This window comes from Jaculus jaculus, chromosome 1 (genome assembly GCF_020740685.1).
Source record: "Jaculus jaculus isolate mJacJac1 chromosome 1, mJacJac1.mat.Y.cur, whole genome shotgun sequence".
Classification (NCBI taxonomy): Eukaryota; Metazoa; Chordata; class Mammalia; order Rodentia; family Dipodidae; genus Jaculus; species Jaculus jaculus.
The window spans coordinates 159851598-159869267 of NC_059102.1; the positions used below are offsets into that span (position 1 = coordinate 159851598).

General features: G+C 45.6%; 1 protein-coding gene across 3 annotated transcripts in view; it reads left to right on the forward strand.

The window, feature by feature from the left end:
- Chka (choline kinase alpha) overlaps window positions 1–17034 on the forward strand; it is a 64617-nt gene extending 47583 nt beyond the window's left edge. For all 3 annotated transcript variants that reach the window (XM_045158996.1, XM_004656774.3, XM_004656775.3), the window contains 9 exons: window positions 4125–4238; window positions 4833–4966; window positions 5337–5441; window positions 6679–6737; window positions 8715–8802; window positions 9320–9428; window positions 13958–14064; window positions 14571–14652; window positions 16007–17034. In XM_045158996.1, coding sequence (XP_045014931.1) covers window positions 4125–4238; window positions 4833–4966; window positions 5337–5441; window positions 6679–6737; window positions 8715–8802; window positions 9320–9428; window positions 13958–14064; window positions 14571–14652; window positions 16007–16066 — 858 coding nt within the window. In that variant the 3' untranslated portion in view covers window positions 16067–17034. The remainder of the gene's footprint in view (window positions 1–4124; window positions 4239–4832; window positions 4967–5336; window positions 5442–6678; window positions 6738–8714; window positions 8803–9319; window positions 9429–13957; window positions 14065–14570; window positions 14653–16006) is intronic.
- The last annotated feature ends 636 nt before the right edge of the window (window positions 17035–17670 follow it).

Sequence of the window (17670 nt, forward strand, 5' to 3'; positions counted from 1 at the left end):
CTTAGGCTTCTCAGGCAAGCGCCTTAACCACTAAGCAATCTCTCCAGCCCTTCAATTTTTTTAAAAAAATTTTATTTATTTGAGAGAGTGAGAGGGAAAGAGGTAGAAAGAGAGAGAGAGAATGGGCAGGCCAGGGCCTCCAGCTACTGCAAATGAACTCCAGAAGCATGCGTCACCTTGTGCATCTGTTTTATGTGGGTCCTGAGGAATCGAACTGAAATCCTTTGGCTTTGTAGGCAAATGCCTTAACCCCTAAGCCATCTCTCCAGCCCTAGCCCTTCAATTTTTTTAAAAAGTTATTTAATTTGAGAAAGAGAGTGGGCACATGAGGGCCTCTAGCCACTGCAAACAAACTCCAGATGCATGTGCCACCTTGTGCATCTGGCTTACATGGATCCTGGGGAATCGAATCTGGGTCCTTAGGTTTATCTTCACTCTTAGGATGTCTCAGTCCTGGGTCAGTTTGGTGTTGCCTCCTTAGAAATTGCTGTCCCCTCCTGCTGCTGCTGTACCCTTATGTCCCTCCATGACTGTGTCTCCTCCTGTAGCTCTGTCTGATCATTTTCTGTCTCTTCCCTAGAATGTAAGTTTCATGCGGACAAGGCCTGATGGGGCTGCTTCCTTGTTTCCCTGTTGCTTAGCACAGTGTTAGGTACATGCTGGCATCCAGTGAGTTTTGGGTGAATGAAAGAAGGAATAAATTTTTATTTATGAAACAAAAATGAATAGTTGAGGTCTTAATCTCATCTGAAAAAATAGATTAGCCTGTGGCTGACTCTGCTGGCCTCAAGTAAAGACCACCAGGAAGAGGGAGGGTGCAGCTGGGGTTGCCCTCCCTAACCTGCCTACCTTTTTTGTGCTTGGCCTTGGCGTTCTCATCCGTTTGTGTTTTGTGTTATTCAAAACCATCTCCTGCCCTTCCTGCAGTGAATAAATACTTAGCTAAATTGTTTAAGAAGCATTTTGTTTTTTTTTTTTTTAAGAAGCATGTTTTTGTTTGTTCAGTTCTTGGGTGCAGGTTGACTTGACTCAGCAGAAGAATCAAGACCGTGTCAATCTAGGCTCCAGTGACAAAAATGCTACCCATAAAATCAACTCCAGTAATCGATTCTGGATGTATAAGTGGTCCATGCTGAGCTTGCTCATGGAATATACCAGGATTTAAACCTCCATTTAAAGCTAGGTGTAGTGGTATGCCTATAATCCTAGAACTGGGGAGGCTGATGCAGGGGGATTGTGAGTCCCAGGCCAGCCTGGACCCTGTCTCAAAATCCAGGCAAATAACCCTGCATGTAAAACTTGGGGATGTCACTCAGTAGAACGCTTGCCTAGCATGCATAAAGCACTGAGTTTGTTCCCCCACACCTTATGAACCTGACATGATGGTGCACTGCCCTCCAGAATTTGGGATTACAAGAGTATAATAACTGTAGAGACAAGGGGATGAGATGTTCAAGATCATCCTCAGGTACATATTTAACTTGAGGCCAGCCTGGACTAGATGATACTCTGTCTCAAAAAAAAAAATAAATAAAATTGAAATTAAAAAATATAAGAGGCTGGGCATGACGGTATATGCCTTTAATCTGAGCACTTGGAAGACAGGTAGGAGGATTGTTGTGAGCTTGAGGCCAGCCTGAGCTAGAGTGAGACCCTACCTTGAAAAACCAAAAGAACAAAAACAAGCAAAAAAATTAAAAGAGGGATAGTAGGATTGGGTATGTTTGTGTTCTGTACATTTCTGACTCTCATTTTTATCTTAGTCATTCAAGAGTGTGGAAGGTTGAGAAACAAATTTTAGTCCTAACAAAATTCAGGATTACCAGGTTGTAGAGATTACTCAGCTATTAAAGGTGCTTACTTGCATTGCCTGCTGCCTTGGGTTCAGTTCCCCAATACCCACATAAAGCCAGATACACATGTGTCTGAAGTTTCTCTGCAGTGATTGCAGGCCCTGGCTCATTCTCTGTTTGTGAATACAAATAAATTAAAAAAAAATTAGGCCAGGTGTGGTGGCACATGGCTTTAATTCTAGTCGAGGTAGGATCATTGAGTTAGAGGCCAGCCTGAGACTACATAGTGGATTCCAGGTTTGCTTGGGCTAGAGTGAAACCCTACCTCTAAAAACCAAAAATAAATAAAAATAAGTAAAATAATAATTTAAAAAATAAATCAAATTCAGGGTACTTGATACCAAAGAAACCTGGAAATGATTAGACAGTAAGAATTTGTGGAAGATTGCACAGGTGGCAAGAACTGGCGAAGAGCCACAACTGGAGATTGCCTGGTCTGGAACTGAGGCCAACACCTCTTACTCATGACGGTCAGGCTCTGCTAGCTTTTGCAGTTGACACTGCACATCAGGACGGGAGCTGCTCACCAGTCACAGGGAGCGGTGCTGTGGCAGAGGATGCTTTGCAGGCCTTTGCTGTGTTGGGGTTGGTATCAGACTGGGCTGCAGTGACTGTCCTTCCTGGGCAGGGGTGCTCTGAGGGTTAGATGCATGATGGAAATGGAATACAGTTCACCAGCTAAACACATACTAGGTATTGTCAAAGAAAGAAACAAAACTCTGATATCTAACCCTTTCTAAAATTCACTAACCTGACCAAATAATTGTGATGCCTGTATTGTCAAGTATAAACAACTGCAAATTAATAAAGATTGAAACCCAAGGCAGTGATTAGACCATAATTATGGGGATTTTACAAGATGACAGACTATAATTTGGGGGATTACGAACTAATGCATTTTCCCCCACAAAACGTGAAGGTGAGTGGATTACCTTTTACTTTTATGGGGTAGCTTTTCTTTTTTCTATTTTTTTTTTTAAAGCCTTCTAACTCTACAATTCTGTCATTGCCTAATGAGCTCGTCCTCTTAGTTGCTCAGGTCATTTCATGTAATGTGAATACTGTAAGCAGTGTTCCTCTGGATTAGTGTTTCCTCACAGTGCATGTCTTAACAAGAGGTCAGTTAGAATCACCTGAAAGCCTTTTCGGAACACACCTGGTGGTGCTTCTCAAACACATGGATTTAGAAACCCGAGGCTAAGTCCTAGGAAAGAGAGTCAACGGCTTTCTTCTTCCCACTGCTTCACTCTAGCAGATAAAAACTCATTAGTCTCGACTTGCTATTTAAGGAGAAAGACTAAAGAGTGAATTGGGGAGGAAAGAGAAGGATGGACTTTGAAGGCAGCACATTAATTGTGAGGACTGAGATAGAACACAGAAGCTTCATAGAGGTGACAGAAGACAAGCACTGAAACTGAAAACCCGGAACCCACAGGCAAGAGGGCCTTTGGAGCCTCCAAGTTCTCTATCCACGTACTCAACTGAGAGAAGCAAGTCATCCTCACTAAAATGCATGGTGATATGGTCTTTGAGAGCCCAAGGGTGAGACCTATTTGCATAGGTTACAACATAAATAGAAGCAGTGCTCTAGAATTGAGTCGTTTTTGTAACTGGTAAAGTGACTTGCTTTTGAGAGCAACACCATTAGACATGGAAAAGGATTCAAGTTAGTTGGAAAGCCCAGGACCTGGCATCTTCCTGTGAAGGAATCACCATGTCATCTAGCAGGTCAGATCACATTACTTTCAGTAGAAGATCCAAATTCTCAGAGTCTTATTTTTGGGGAGAATTAGGAGGGAAAGAAAAGCAAAAAACAACAAAACAAAACAACAAAACAAAACAAAAAAAACCAAAACCAAAAGGAATTCTCTCCCTTCCAAGCATGGCTGGGAAGGGAGACTTAAGGAGATACCCTTTACATAGAAAAAAGGGGAAGGAAGGGGAAAGGAGCTTGCAAGAGTCAAAATAGCCAACAGCCAAAAAGGGCCCTTACTTACGGAACAGAGTTCACTACCGAGTTTCAGTATGTATCAGGGTAAGAATTTGTTGTTGTTGCTGTTAACTTTTCTTGGAGGAAACCAATGGCTTAAGTTGAATTTTAAGTGTCTTCATGTAATAGAATATGAACTTGGATCCTGCACATCTCAAGCCATGTGACTTTAGTTTCATTGTTCTGTTTATAAGGGGGTGATGCTCCTGATGAAAAAGTGCATCAGAGCTTCAGTACAGAGATATGGTCAATAACACCTGGTTTGTTGCCATCTGTTGTAGGGTGCCGAAGCCATGGTTCTGGAAAGCGTTATGTTTGCCATTCTCGCAGAAAGGTCACTTGGGCCAAAACTCTATGGCATCTTTCCCCAAGGCCGACTTGAACAATTCATCCCGGTAAGACTTGTACATAAACATTAGTTGGGTAGAAATTGGTTCCTTGCCTTTTCCTCATGGCAAAGAGCTGAAATGCTGTGGTTTGAAGTCTTAAATAGAACTTTTTGATATTAATCTGGGTCATAAATAAAAGATACGTGTATTAGCCGGGAGTAGTGGCGCCTGACTTGAACCCCAGCACTTGGGAGGCAGAGGTAGGAGGATTGTTGTGAGTTCAAGGCCACCCTGAGACTAAAGAGTACACTCCAGGACAGCCTGGGCTAGAGTGAAACCCTACCTCAAAAAAGCAGACAAAAACAAAACCACCAGGCGTGGTGGCGCACTCCTTTAATCCTGACTACAAAGTGAATTCCAGGTCAGCCTGGACCAGAGTGAGACCCTACCTCATCAAACAAAACAAAACAAAACAAAACAAAAGTAATACTTCTCAACATGGTAGAAGTGTTGTGGCCAATACCAGGTCTGTGGGGACCCCATGTGCATTGGATAACACTTACATGCCTGCCAGTTCCATGTTCTTGGTGAGTGTAGTCTCACATGTGTTTGATTACATACATGGGCAAATGACAGTTCCTGACTCTGTTTCTATTCCAGAGTCGACGATTAGAAACTGAAGAACTAAGTTCACCAGATATTTCTGCAGAAATAGCTGAGAAAATGGCCACATTTCATGGTATGAAAATGCCATTCAATAAGGAACCAAAATGGCTTTTTGGAACAATGGAAAAGTAAGTGGTTAAGTCACTTGGTCCTCATCTCTTTTACACTACTGGCTCTGGCAGTACCAGAAGTAGATGCCTGTCTTCCAGGATAGTCAGAGGTCCCCTTTGGTTCACTGGTGTGCAGGCTGTCACTTGTGATGTGTAGCTCATGAGTAAGTCTGTCTTACATGAAGCAATCAATTCCTTGACCTTTCCAAGAAAGACTTGTTCGCAAAAATCTATCAGGTGGTTGGGTGGAAAGCCAGCTTCTAAAAGCACTGTGGGTCCAGCCGTCCTATTCCCTTCTCCCCAGAGACCACAGGGATCCCATGGGACTGAGACTTGATGGAGTTGTGTGCTTCCCTGAGGCCTGAGAATGTACCCCTTCCCCCTACAGATACCTGAATCAAGTACTGAAAATTAAATTTACTGGGGAGGCCAGAGTTCAGCAGCTCCACAAGTTTCTCAGTTATAACCTGCCCATGGAGCTTGAGAGCCTGAGGTGAGTGCCTTCTGTCCTGTGACGCGGTGCACATGCTCTCGGCGGCACCGAGGAATAGGCTGAGTTAAACCCGTGACTTCTGTCATGTGCTGGCTGCTGCTTTACAATCTTCCCAGTCCAGGAGGGCCTGCTGGAGGAAATGGACTTTTAGAGGAGTGATTTTTTTTTTTCTTTTTCTTTTATTCTAGGGCAGGAAATTTGAGGGCTGAGAGTGGCAGGCCAGGGAGAAAATAATAAACCTAAGTTGAACATTGGGGACCAGGAAAATTTCAAGACTGATTTCTTTTCCTTTTTTATTTATTTATTTATTTTTTTTTTTCTTTTTTGAGGTAGGGTCTCACTTGGCTCAGGCTGACCTGGAATTCGCCATGGAGTCTCAGGGTGGCCTTGAACTCTCGGTGATCCTCCTACCTCTGCCTCCCGAGTGCTGGGATTAAAGGCGTGCGCCACCACGCCCGGCTTCCTTTTTTAATATTTTTATTTATTTGCAAATAGAGAGATTGGGGGGAGGGTATGAATGAGTGTGCCATAGCCTCCAGCTGCTGCAATGGAATTCTAGAAGCATGTGCCACTTTGTACATCTGGCTTTATGTGGGTACCAGGAAATTGAACCTGGGTCTTCAGGCTTTGCAGGCAAGTGCCTCAACCACTAAGCCATTTCTCCAGCCCTTGACTGGTTTCTGAACAGGGACTACCATTCTGTCTGGGTGTTGCATGCACACCCAGGCAAGTATTGGCATTGGTAGGATCACAGATGTTGGTGTCTGCTGTGCTGGGCAGAATGCCTGAGCCTGAGGAAATGGACATCAAGACCTTTAAGGAGCCACTATTTTGTGAAGACAGAAAGCAAGTGAACACTTACAGCATGTGTGGTTTTGATGTGCTGTGAAGGATCATCTGCTTTGGGTCACTGGTCAGGCACGTGAGGAGAGATTGTACAAGCCAGGGCCAGCGTGAGGGGAGGCCCTGATGCGGGAGAGGGCATTGTGAGCCAAGTCCTGAAGTGAGGCAGCAGAGAAGAGCTGTGGTGCAGAGAGGCTGTGTGGTTCCTGGCATGAGCTAGTGGAGTTAACCACCACGTGGTGCTATGGCTTTCAGGCTGTGCATAAGAAAAGGGGCATGTGGAACCATGTGTTGCATTGGAGCACTGGCACTGTGCAGGCCACATAGAGAAAGTGGAATATTTTGCATCCTACTTAAAGGATTGATAAGTAACAGTGAGGCCTTGCTTTTTCAGGTCATTGCTGGTGTCCACTCCATCTCCAGTTGTATTTTGTCATAATGACTGTCAAGAAGGTAAGAATTAGTGCAGGGTGCTAGAGATGGGCCTTGTGCATATACTTAGATTACTCACTGATGGGTGTGTGAGGCATGTCAGATGGTTATCAGAATACTAGATATACACTAGAAAATGCAGCTAGCCTGTGAAGTGTAATTATGAAAAGAGTGAGATAGAACTTTATCCACACCATCAGAGAAATCTGGGATATATTATAACAAAAGCAAATTATGGGGGGAAGGTGATTTTTTTTTTTTTTTTTTGAGGTGGGGGGGTCTCTCTCCCAAGCCGACCTGGAATTCACTACATAGTCTCAGGTTAGCCTCGAACTCACACTAATCCTCCTACCTCTGCCTCCAGAGTTCTGGGATCAAAGGCATGTACCACCATGCTCAGCAGGGGAATATACACACACAGAAGTGCTGTTCCTCAGGAATGCTGTCCACCTTTTTTGTTTTTCGAGGTAGGGTCTCACTCTAGTCCTGGCTGACCTGGAATCCACTATGTAGCCTCAGGGTGGCCTCAAACTCAGAGATCCTCCTACCTCTGCCTCCCAAATGCCGGGATTAAAGGTGTGCACCACCACACCCAGCTAGACATACCTGTTCATGTTTAACATTCATGACTTCATTAACGTGCAGAAGCATGAGAAGACTATGATCACCTCCTAGTCCTGTGAGCTCCTCTGTAGTGAGTGGCTATTTGAGCTTATCAAAATGCCTTCTCTTTCAATGTCAGCACACAACCATTAGTGTCTTTATACTTTTACTCTAGAAAAACTATAGTCGTGTACATTTACTGCACAGTTGTAGCTGGGGTGCTTTCCCATATGATTTCATTAAAGAATGCCACCTAGTCTTGCAGCTCCTGATAGCACTGCCAACACTACCTGGCATACTTTGCTATCTATTTTTTGTTGTTGTTTTTGTTTTTATTTATTTATTTGAGAGTGACAGACAAAGAGACAGATAGAATGGGTACACCAGAGCCTCCAGCCACTACAAACTCCAGATGCATGCACCCCCTTGTACATCTGGCTTACATGGGTCCTGGGTAATCGAGCTTTGAACCACAAGTCCTTAGGCTTCACGGGCAAGCGCTTAACTGCTAAGCCATCTCTCCAGCACAATTTTTTTTTTTAAGGTAGGGTCTCATTCTAACTCAGGGTGACCTTGAACTCCTCCTACCTCTGCCTCCTAAGTGCTGGGGTTAAATGCGTGCACCACCACGTCTGGCTTGCTTTGCTATCTTGATTATACTTCTGCAGGTGTCTTCTGCCCCTCTTTAGGCCCCCTTTGCTATGCTCAGCAGGTTGGTTCTGTTTTCAGGATAGCGCCTTTTTGCCAAGCCTCACTCAAGTCTCCTGGGCTCTTGCAGTTTTCCTGCCTCAGCAATTATTTGGTTCCAGAATAGTTTCTCATGAAGACCTCATTAAGCCATTGGTTTGAGCCAGAATACATTTTTGCCAGTAGGTGGCCATTGCTGGATAACTAGTGGGGTAGAGTACAAAAGTCCCAGCATTGCAGAGGGGAACCTGGGCTTGCAGAACCAGCTGTCAGCTGACCTGCCAAGTTGACTTGGAGGCATTTGTAACACCGTTGACTCTGGTCTCTGGGAGCGAACACCAGACAGGTATAAAAGCAGTCAGGGCATGACAGTAGCTGAACTTGGGCCTGGCATCCTCACCATGGAGAACACTTTGACAAAGTTTTAGCTGAGCTGCCTCAGCCATCCTCTGCTAGCCACCCAGTCAAAGGGCTGTGAGAGGTGACAGGTGGTGTTTGCCAACCAGGCTCCAGCATGCACTGTGCATTTGGGAAGTACTCTTTACTTTAGACAGCTGGGAACAGATGGGTCTGAAGCCTCTCTGCCCTGTGACATCCATGGGACCAAAAGCTGAAGTCACTCAGGATTTCCATTCAGGTCCAGAACCACTCTCAGCTCTACTATCTTAGGATGGGGGCCTTCTGCTTGACAGCCAAACTTTCTTGCAGGAAATATCCTACTTCTGGAAGGCCAAGAGAATTCTCAAAAACAGAGGCTGATGCTCATTGACTTTGAATACAGCAGTTACAATTACAGGTAAATGTTAACTTTCAGTATTGATTCATTATTGTGATAATGGATTTGAAACAATTAATAGGCTAAAACTGCCAACATGGAAGAAGTTTCCAGGCAGAGGGCAGGCAGAGCAGCCAGGTATTCATGTGTGGTTTGGCTCTTCCCCTGGGCTGCTGAAATTGCGCTCCTGTCATCAATACTGCCTGTAGGAGACACATTGTACATGACTCTTCAGTCAAGTGCTTCTTGACTGTAAGCTGACCCTTGTCTGTCCAGGGAGCCTGCTTAGTGACTGGATCAACTCACTCAGGGTTCATTCATTCACGCCAAGAGGTACTATATCTACACAATGGAATTCTACTCGGCAGGAAGAAAAAAATGACACTATGAAATGTGTAGAAAAATGGTCAAATTTGGAACCGATCGTTCTATGTGAACTCAGTCACAGAAAGACAACCGTTTTTCATTTCATTCCTTCTGAGCCTGCAGGCCCTGCAGCATGTCTCACGCTCTCCCTGTACTGTCTTCTCTTTTTTAGGGGATTTGACATTGGGAATCATTTCTGTGAATGGATGTATGATTACTCTTATGAAAAGTACCCTTTTTTCCAAGCAAACATTCAGAAGTATCCCACTCGGAAGCAACAGGTAGGAGATTACTTTGTAGATTTGATACATTAGTTTTATGCGTGAGCCAATTTATGTAATTAGAATTACATGTTCATTTTTAAAGATGCCTTACTTAGTTCTTTGTGGTTATGGGAGACCAAATTCAGAGCTCCTTGCGTTCCTGGTGAGTGTTCTTATCTTGAGTCACATTCTCAGCCCCAAGGTGGCTCTATTTAAATGTGGCATGGGACCAAACATGGTGGTACACACCTTTAATCCCAACACTTGGGAAGCAGAGGTAGGAGGATCACTAAAGACCCAAGTTCGACTTCCTAGGACCCACATAACCAGATGCACAAGAGACACATGCATCTGGAGTTTGCAGTGGCTGGAGGCCCTGACACACCCATTCTCTCTCTCTTCCTACCTGCCTGTTCCTGTATCTCTCTCTCAAATAAAAATAAAATTAAAAATATATATATATATTTAAAAATGTTATATTGAGCCGGGCATGGTTTCACACGTCTTTAACCCTAGCACTTGAGAGGCAGAGGTAGGAGGACTGCTTGAGAGTTTGAGGCCACCCTGAGAATACAAAGTGAATTCCAGGTTGGCCTGAGCTAGAGCAAAACAAAAAAATAAATAAATAAAAGAAAGGGGAAAAAAAAGTTATGTTGGGCTGGAGAGAAGGCTTAGTGGTTAAGGCATTTGCCCCAATCCTGGTTCAACTCTCCAGTGCCCACACAAGCCAGATGCACAAGGGGGCACATGCATCTGGAGGCTGTTTGTAGTGGCTAGAGGTCCTGGCATGTCCATTCTCTCTGCGTCTCTTTCTCTGTCAAAATAAATTAAAAAAAAAAAAAAAAACAAAACTTATTGTGGGCCAGTGTGGTTGCTTATGTCTTAATCCCAGTACTCATGCCAAGGCAAGAGGATTGCCATGAGTTCAGAGCTAGCCTGGTCTACTAGTAAATACTAGGTCAGCCTGAGCTAGAGTGAGATCCTGCTTTGAAAAACAAAACAACTACAAATAAAAACCTTTGGCCAGTTATGGTGGCACATGCTACACCATTTTTCAGAATAAAATAAGAAAGTCTGAAGGTCAGGTGTGGTGGCACACGCCTTTAATCCCAGCATTTAGGAGATAGAGGTAGGAGGATTGCTGTGGGTTCAAGGCCACCTTGAGACTACCTAGTGAATTCATTTCAGCCTGGGCTACAGTGATTGAAAAACCAAAAATTGAAATAAAAAAGGATTAGGCAGCTCAGTGGCAGTACTTACTTGACATGTGAGAGTACTTTGTTCAATCCCTGGTTTTGCAGTCCACACTGCTGGGATGAACCTCCAAACCAGACACAGTTTAGGGGAGGAAGGGATTGATTTGAGGCTTATAGATCAAGGGGAAGTTCCACAATGGCAGAAGCAGCTGGCCCCTTCCACAGATCTGCAGAGAGGAAACCTCCACTAGCACCGCCACAAGCAAGCACTTCCCTGGAACCCCAGGCACAGTTCAAGCGCTTCTCATACATTCCTTTAGGCTGGGATTCAGATCTGCTCACAGTGGTACCTGTTTCAGCCAGGCGGTTGGTAGTCCAAGCTACAGCTTTAATAAAACATTTGAGTCTATTGAGGGGGAACATAAATTCAAATTATCACACCTGGTAATACCAAAAAAAAAAAAGGAAGAAAAGACATTTTGTTGTGTAAAATGTGGGTGCAGGCCCTGGATAGCTGAGCTCGCCCTTTAAAGTCCTTGTGCCATGGACACCTGGTTCAGTCAGAGGTACCCAGCCTCTGGCAGCTCTTACAGTGTTCCCAGAAACCCTGGCTTCTATGTGGAGGATTACTGGCTTCCTTCATTTCCTGCTATGGTGGGAACTGATCTTGGGCCTGTGCTTTAGTAGCTGGAGGAAATGCCTTTGCTGTGAACAGTTCCCGTTCCTATCTCAGGTTATGTGGAAAATCATTCCCTATGGGATTTCTTCTCTTCTCGTTCTTTTTTTTTTTTTTAAAGGTAGGGTTTTACTCTAGTCTAGACTGACCTGGAATTCACTATGTAGTCTCAGGATGGCCTCGAACACACATGGTGATCTTCCTCCTTCTGCTTTCTCAGTGCTGGGATTAAAAGTGTGCACCACCACATTTGGCTGGGATTTCTTTTTTTTCTCAATTTTTATTAACATTTTCCATGACTATAAAAAATATCCCATGGTAATACCCTCCCTCCTCCAACTTTCCCATTTGAAATTCCATTCTCCATTATATCCCCTCCCCATCTCAATCAGTCTCTCTTTTATTTTGATGTCATGATCTTTTCTTCCTCCTTGTGATGGTCTTGTTTAGGTAGTGTCAGGCACGGTGAGGTCATGGATATCCAGGCCATTTTGTGTCTGAAGAGAGCATGTTGTAAGGAGTCCTACCCTTCCTTTGGCTCTTACATTCTTTCCACCACCTCTTCCGCATTAGACCCTGAGCCTTGGAAGGTGTGATCAAGCTGTTACTCAGTATTCCAGTCACTTCTTTCCAGCACTGTGATACCTTCTGAGTCATCCCAAGGTCACTGCCATCTGAAAAGAGAAGATTCTCTACCCAAAGTGAGAGTAGCGTTAATATAAGGGTATGAATATTAAGAGAAGTGCTTACTGGGCAGTTTGATAAGCATAGTATATACCTTTTTCCCAGACATCAGCAGATGTTACACCCCTAGGGCTACTCCTGTTATAGGTTTTCAGTATCAGGGATGTATTCCCTCCCCTCCCCCCCAAGGAGCAGGCCTCCAGTCCAGTTGGAGGGCAGTTGGTTTCCACCATGACAGACGTTCGGCTGGGATTTCTTTCTGAGATCTCCTTCTCCCATTTCTCTTCCCACCACCCAAACTCTGGGTGATAGCTCTGGGCAGTGGTCCTGAAGCTGGGCCAGGCAGGGAGTGAGGAGGCCAAGACCATTTTGAGTGTGCGCATCAGCCCTGACACTCCTTTGCTGCAAGACATGTGGACAGGTTTATGTAAGCTCCTGCTGAGATCCTCCTCAGGAAGGCCCCCTGAACCCTACAGAGCCAGGGGGAAGCTTCAGGGAGTGGCCCCCACTCCAGGGCTAGCCCTTCAAATGGGAGCTCACTAAGGAGTCAGAAAATGTCAGTACTGTCTTGTGGCCACATTTCATGGCTGTTGGGAATGAACTTGGATATTTCTAAAGCAAGGCAGTCTTCTGTGAAGAGGGAGGCAGGGATGAAGATAGTAGGACTGTCTGGCCTGGAGAGGACAGAGTACAGGTGCTGTACTGTTGCCCCGCAGAAGACACATTAGATTAGATTTCAGCAGGCTATACCAGGGGTTGGAACCATCAGACCAGAGACTGCATTGATCAGAAACTGATTCTTTTTTAAATTTTTTAAAATTTTATTTCTTTGGGGGGGAGGCAGAGAGAGAGAGAGAATGGGTGCACCAGGGCCTTTAGCTGCTGCAAACGAACTCCAGAAGCATTCACTACCATGTGCATCTGGCTTATGTAGGTCCTGGGGAATTGAACCTGATTCCTTTGACTTTGCATGCAAGTGCCTTAACTGCTAAGCCATCCCTCTCTGATTCTTTATATTTATTTGAAAGAGAAAGAGGCAGGTAGTGTGGACACACCAGGTCTTCTAGCCACTGCAAATGAGCTCAAGATGCTTGAGCCACATTGTGCATATGGCTTACATGGGTGCTGGGGAATCAAACCTGGGTCCCTATGCTTCACAGGCAAGTGTCTTAACTGCTGAGTCATTTCTCCAGCCCAGATTCTTCTTTTTTTTTTTTTTTTCCTAATTTTATTTTATTTTATTTTATTTTTTTTTTTAGGGAGAGAGTGGGAGGGAGGGTGTTTCAGGGCCTCAGCCATTGCAATCAAACTCCAGATGCTTGAGCCACCTAGTGGGCATGTGCAACCTTGCGCTTGTCTCACCTTTGTGTGTCTGGCTTATGTGGGATCTGGAAAGTCAAACATGGGTCCCTGGATGTTGCAGGCAAGTGCCTTTAACTACTAAGCCATCCCTCCTGCCCCAGAAGCTGATTCTTAACTGAAAAGCAGAGTTCATGGCTGTCAAAATTTCATAGCAGTGTGCACAGTTAAGGAAGTTGCTTTTCTGAAGATTTGTAAAGACACTGTGAGGGGTGTAACTCAGTGGTAGAGAGCTCGACTAGCGTAGGTGGGAAGACCTGGGCTTCTCTCACAACAGAAGAGAAGATACACTGGGTAAGTGTGGGGCTTTATGAGACAACTCTGCCTCTGTTGAGATGATTCCTGTCTGTCTTAACCTATCATGGTATTCTACACATGCGTCCTTCTGAATGAAGGTCCTGTTTGGAATAGTCTCGTGGAACTTTTCTCCAGAAAGAAGTTAGACTCAACCAGTTTATTAATGTAAATGTGGAAATAACCATGGATCCCAGGGTCAGCGGGCACTTGGGCCTTGTTTCCAGCTGCCACTCTGATGCCAGGGAGGTAGCCAGTTGCAGGCATGAGTGCTTTGTGGCAGCTATTGACAGTGCCTTTTTCAACCATTATCCTGACGCAGTTCTTTCTTTTTTAAGCTCCATTTTATTTCCAGTTACTTGACTACATTCCAAAGTGACTTTAAAAACCTCAGCAGTGAAGAACAATCTGTTATTGAAGAAGAAATGTTGATTGAAATCAATAGGTAAACTTTTTTCTTTTGGATTTGTAAGTGTAACTTTCTTCTTTATAAGCTGTAGATAGGCTGTTTCCTTGCAATTAGTATTTTAGGGGAGGGTCTGGAGATGGCTACCTGCTTTCCCCCTTGTATATGGGATGAGGGTGGGATTTGAGACGACTCTTGCTGCCTCTAACCTCCAGGCTTTCTGGAGCTGTTCTTTACTGGTAGGTGCTGTGCATTCATATTTGCAGCAAAGCATGGCTGTCTTGACCTCCTGTATCTTGTGAATGTCAGTTGTGTACGCTTTGGCTAGGCAGCTGGGTGTGATCATACCAGCAAGTCATCTGTCACTGGCCAGAGGTGGGAAGAGACCAAGCATTCCTTCCACTCCCAGTCTATGGCATATAGTCCCACCGAAGGCCCAAAGCGACGTCAGATGAGACCCAGCAGCAGTGGCCATCGGCATGAAATGAGAGCCTCAGCCCCCTGGCCCCACACTGCTCATGTGACTTCTCACTTTTGTGTTGCAGGTTTGCTCTTGCCTCCCATTTCTTCTGGGGACTTTGGTCCATTGTGCAGGCCAAAATTTCATCCATTGAATTTGGCTACATGGTATGTTTCAAGGGCGATTCTCTTGTATGGTCAAGGAGAAAATGCTCTGGTGTGTGTAACTGATGGGTAGAAGCTGGCTCCTATTCTGGGTTACCTTCTCCCCAAGTCTCTGAATGTAGTAGCTTGTGGCACCAGGGCAGGGTGGCTCAAGAAGCCCGCTCACTGGTGTTGCAGTTAAATTACTGTGAGCCCACAGGCACTGCCTGCAACCTTCAGCCCAGGGCCAACTGGACACACAGTCTAGTTGGGGCAGAGGGAAATCTGGTCCACGGTGGTCTACTCCTGACTGCAGTCCCTGCTGATAGGAGGAAGGTATCTCCCCATGCTATGAAGGGTTTTAGTCATTTGTGCCTCACTCCAACCTGTAATACACAGCTGCAAGTTGGAAGCTGGGACCTCTTTATTTCTTGCAAGCATGGTTTCTTATAACCAAGAGGGCATAATCATAACATTGAGAACATTGGTGTCTTTGATATATACACAATTTTCAGCCCCTTAGATAAAGAGGTGGGTCTTGGCCAGACACAAAAGCTTGTGATCTTGAAACAGCCCTCTACACTAGGGTTTGCTAACACTGAGACATCATTTAGGCAAAGAAATAAGATAAAATTTGGGTTTTTAACTTTTTTTTTTTTTTTTTTTGAGGTCTCACTCTAGCCCAGGCTGACCTGGAATTCACTAGGTAATCTCAGGGTGGCCTCAAACTCGTAGTGATCCTCCTACCTCTGCCGCCCGAGTACTAGGATTAAAGGTGTGTGCCACCATGCCTTAGGGTTTTTAATTTTTATTTATGGGGGGGATGGGCACACCAGAGTCTCTAGCCACTGCAAATAAATTCCAGATGCATGTACCACCATGTGCATGTGCATCTGGTTTGCATGGGTCCTGGGGAATTGAACCTGGGTCCTTGGGCTTCACAGGCACTTCCCTTAACCAGTAAGCCAGAAATTTGTTTGGTTTTATTTTTTATAATTTTGTTATGCGAGAGACTTGACGTGCTAGGGCCTCCAGCCATTTGCAGTCGAATTCCAGATGCATGCGTTAACTTACGCACGTGCGCGATCTCATGTCACCTTGTGCATCTGGCCTACATGGGGCTGGCTTCACAAGCACAGGCCTTAACCACCAAGCCATCTCTCCAACCCAGAGATTTGAGTTTTTAATGCAGATTTGGTCAAAGGATCCTGAAAGACAGTAGACCTCAGAACATCTTTCCGCTACCAGAGAGGAAGAAGGGCGTTTTGCTCTGGGTGTGCGTGCACAGGCCCCACTCCACACTCAGGAGGCTGAGGCAGAGAATCTCGGGTTCAGGCCAGCCTGGGCTACATAATGACACACTGTTTCTATCTCCCAGGAATATGCCCAAGCCAGGTTTGATGCCTATTTTGACCAGAAGAGGAAGCTTGGAGTGTGAGTGGGAAGACTGTGCCCTTTACCACTGGACTGCGGGAGGCAGCTGCGTGGGCCCTCTGTGCTGCTGTGACCATTGCCCCTGGGCGGAAGGCCTTGGACATCCCACTACTGAGCACCGGTGTATGATACTACAGACTGTATTAAAGTGGAGTAACATTTCTTTCATACTTTGTTTACGCTCTCACTAGGACTCTGAAAACATGATTGGGAAGCAGAAATATAGTGCAATAGTGCAATATCTCAGAACCTTCTAATCTGGAGGCCTATGTGAAGGGCTACAGCGACAGCAGTGTTGCTACATTAGTCCAGTTAAAGCTGCAGCACGTCATGACCAAGCCCTTTGTAGGTGACGTGTCATAGATGGTCCTTGCAAATGAGCAGGCATACTGTGAAGTGGCTGCACAGCTGAGCCGAGTTGCCGAGTTGTGGAGTCTGTGCAGGGGTAGCCTGGCCTATCTCACAAGTCTGTGGGCCAGACTGCAGCTCAGCAGGGTGCACATGAGCTGTGGGGAGTGTGTCTGCAGATGGTGGACGTGGCCTTCCTATGCCTGGGATACATAGAACTGTATGGACTAGCATCACTGTAGCTAACTGGGTGTGCTTTTATAGCTCCAGCTTCTGGCTGTGGGGAGCCTCTTGGGAGCAGGCTGTAGCCCATCCCTCAGCCATTCTTGCCTTCCCTCTGCCTGGGTCTGGGGTTCTGCCTCTCACGGCCCCTGGCCCTTGGCTCTGTGAGGGGCCTGCGTTCCCAGTCTCACGCCTCTCATCTCTGATGTCACTGTAAAGAAAGACAGCAGCTGTATGTGAGGTGTGGGTCAGATGGAGCAGAGCTGTGAATCCATGTATATTAAATGTCCAATGGGATAAATCTTAAGACTTTTTTTTACTCTGAACTTTGAATTGTTTTGTGCATATATTTCTGCTACCAGAGACTGTATTATACAGATAAATAAACAAATTACAATCCAATCTCAGACTGCTAGCCCTGGATGTGTGCTAACCCTCGTGCAGCTGCTGCTCTTCCAACACACCCATGGAAGGCCCATAATGACCAGTCCCAGAGCCCCTTCCTCCTCCTCGTGACCCTTTATTCTCTGGGCTACCATATGGTCAGTGTCCTGCTGGCCTCCCTGGTTCCAGATAGCAGAGGTCCTTAGGGTCTGCCCCTGGCCCTCAGAGATGCAGGGGAGGGAACTTCGTCATCCACTGTCTAGCCTCTGCCAGCCTAGCAGGACACTCACTACATAACTGACACTGCTGTCCTGTGGCAGGATTCCTCGCTTAGCACTTAGAATGAAGGTGTCTGAGGCTGCTTGGTCCTGCTCAAACTCACATCCCCAAAGACTGACTCCTGTGCCTGCCAACCTCCTTTTGCTTTCCTAGCCCTTTCCATCTGTGACCTAAACCACCCATGCAGTCCCACACTCTCCCTGCCCACTGCTTCCTATTCTTCATGGTTCTTCTATGACTGAACTTCTCCAGGATCTGATGGTCACACACAGTCCTCGGTGCTGGTGACGTCTACACCCCCACCAAACAAAGAGCTTGCTGGTGCCACTGTACCCAGTTCCACTGGCACCTGGACTATCCAGCTGTCATGTGTAC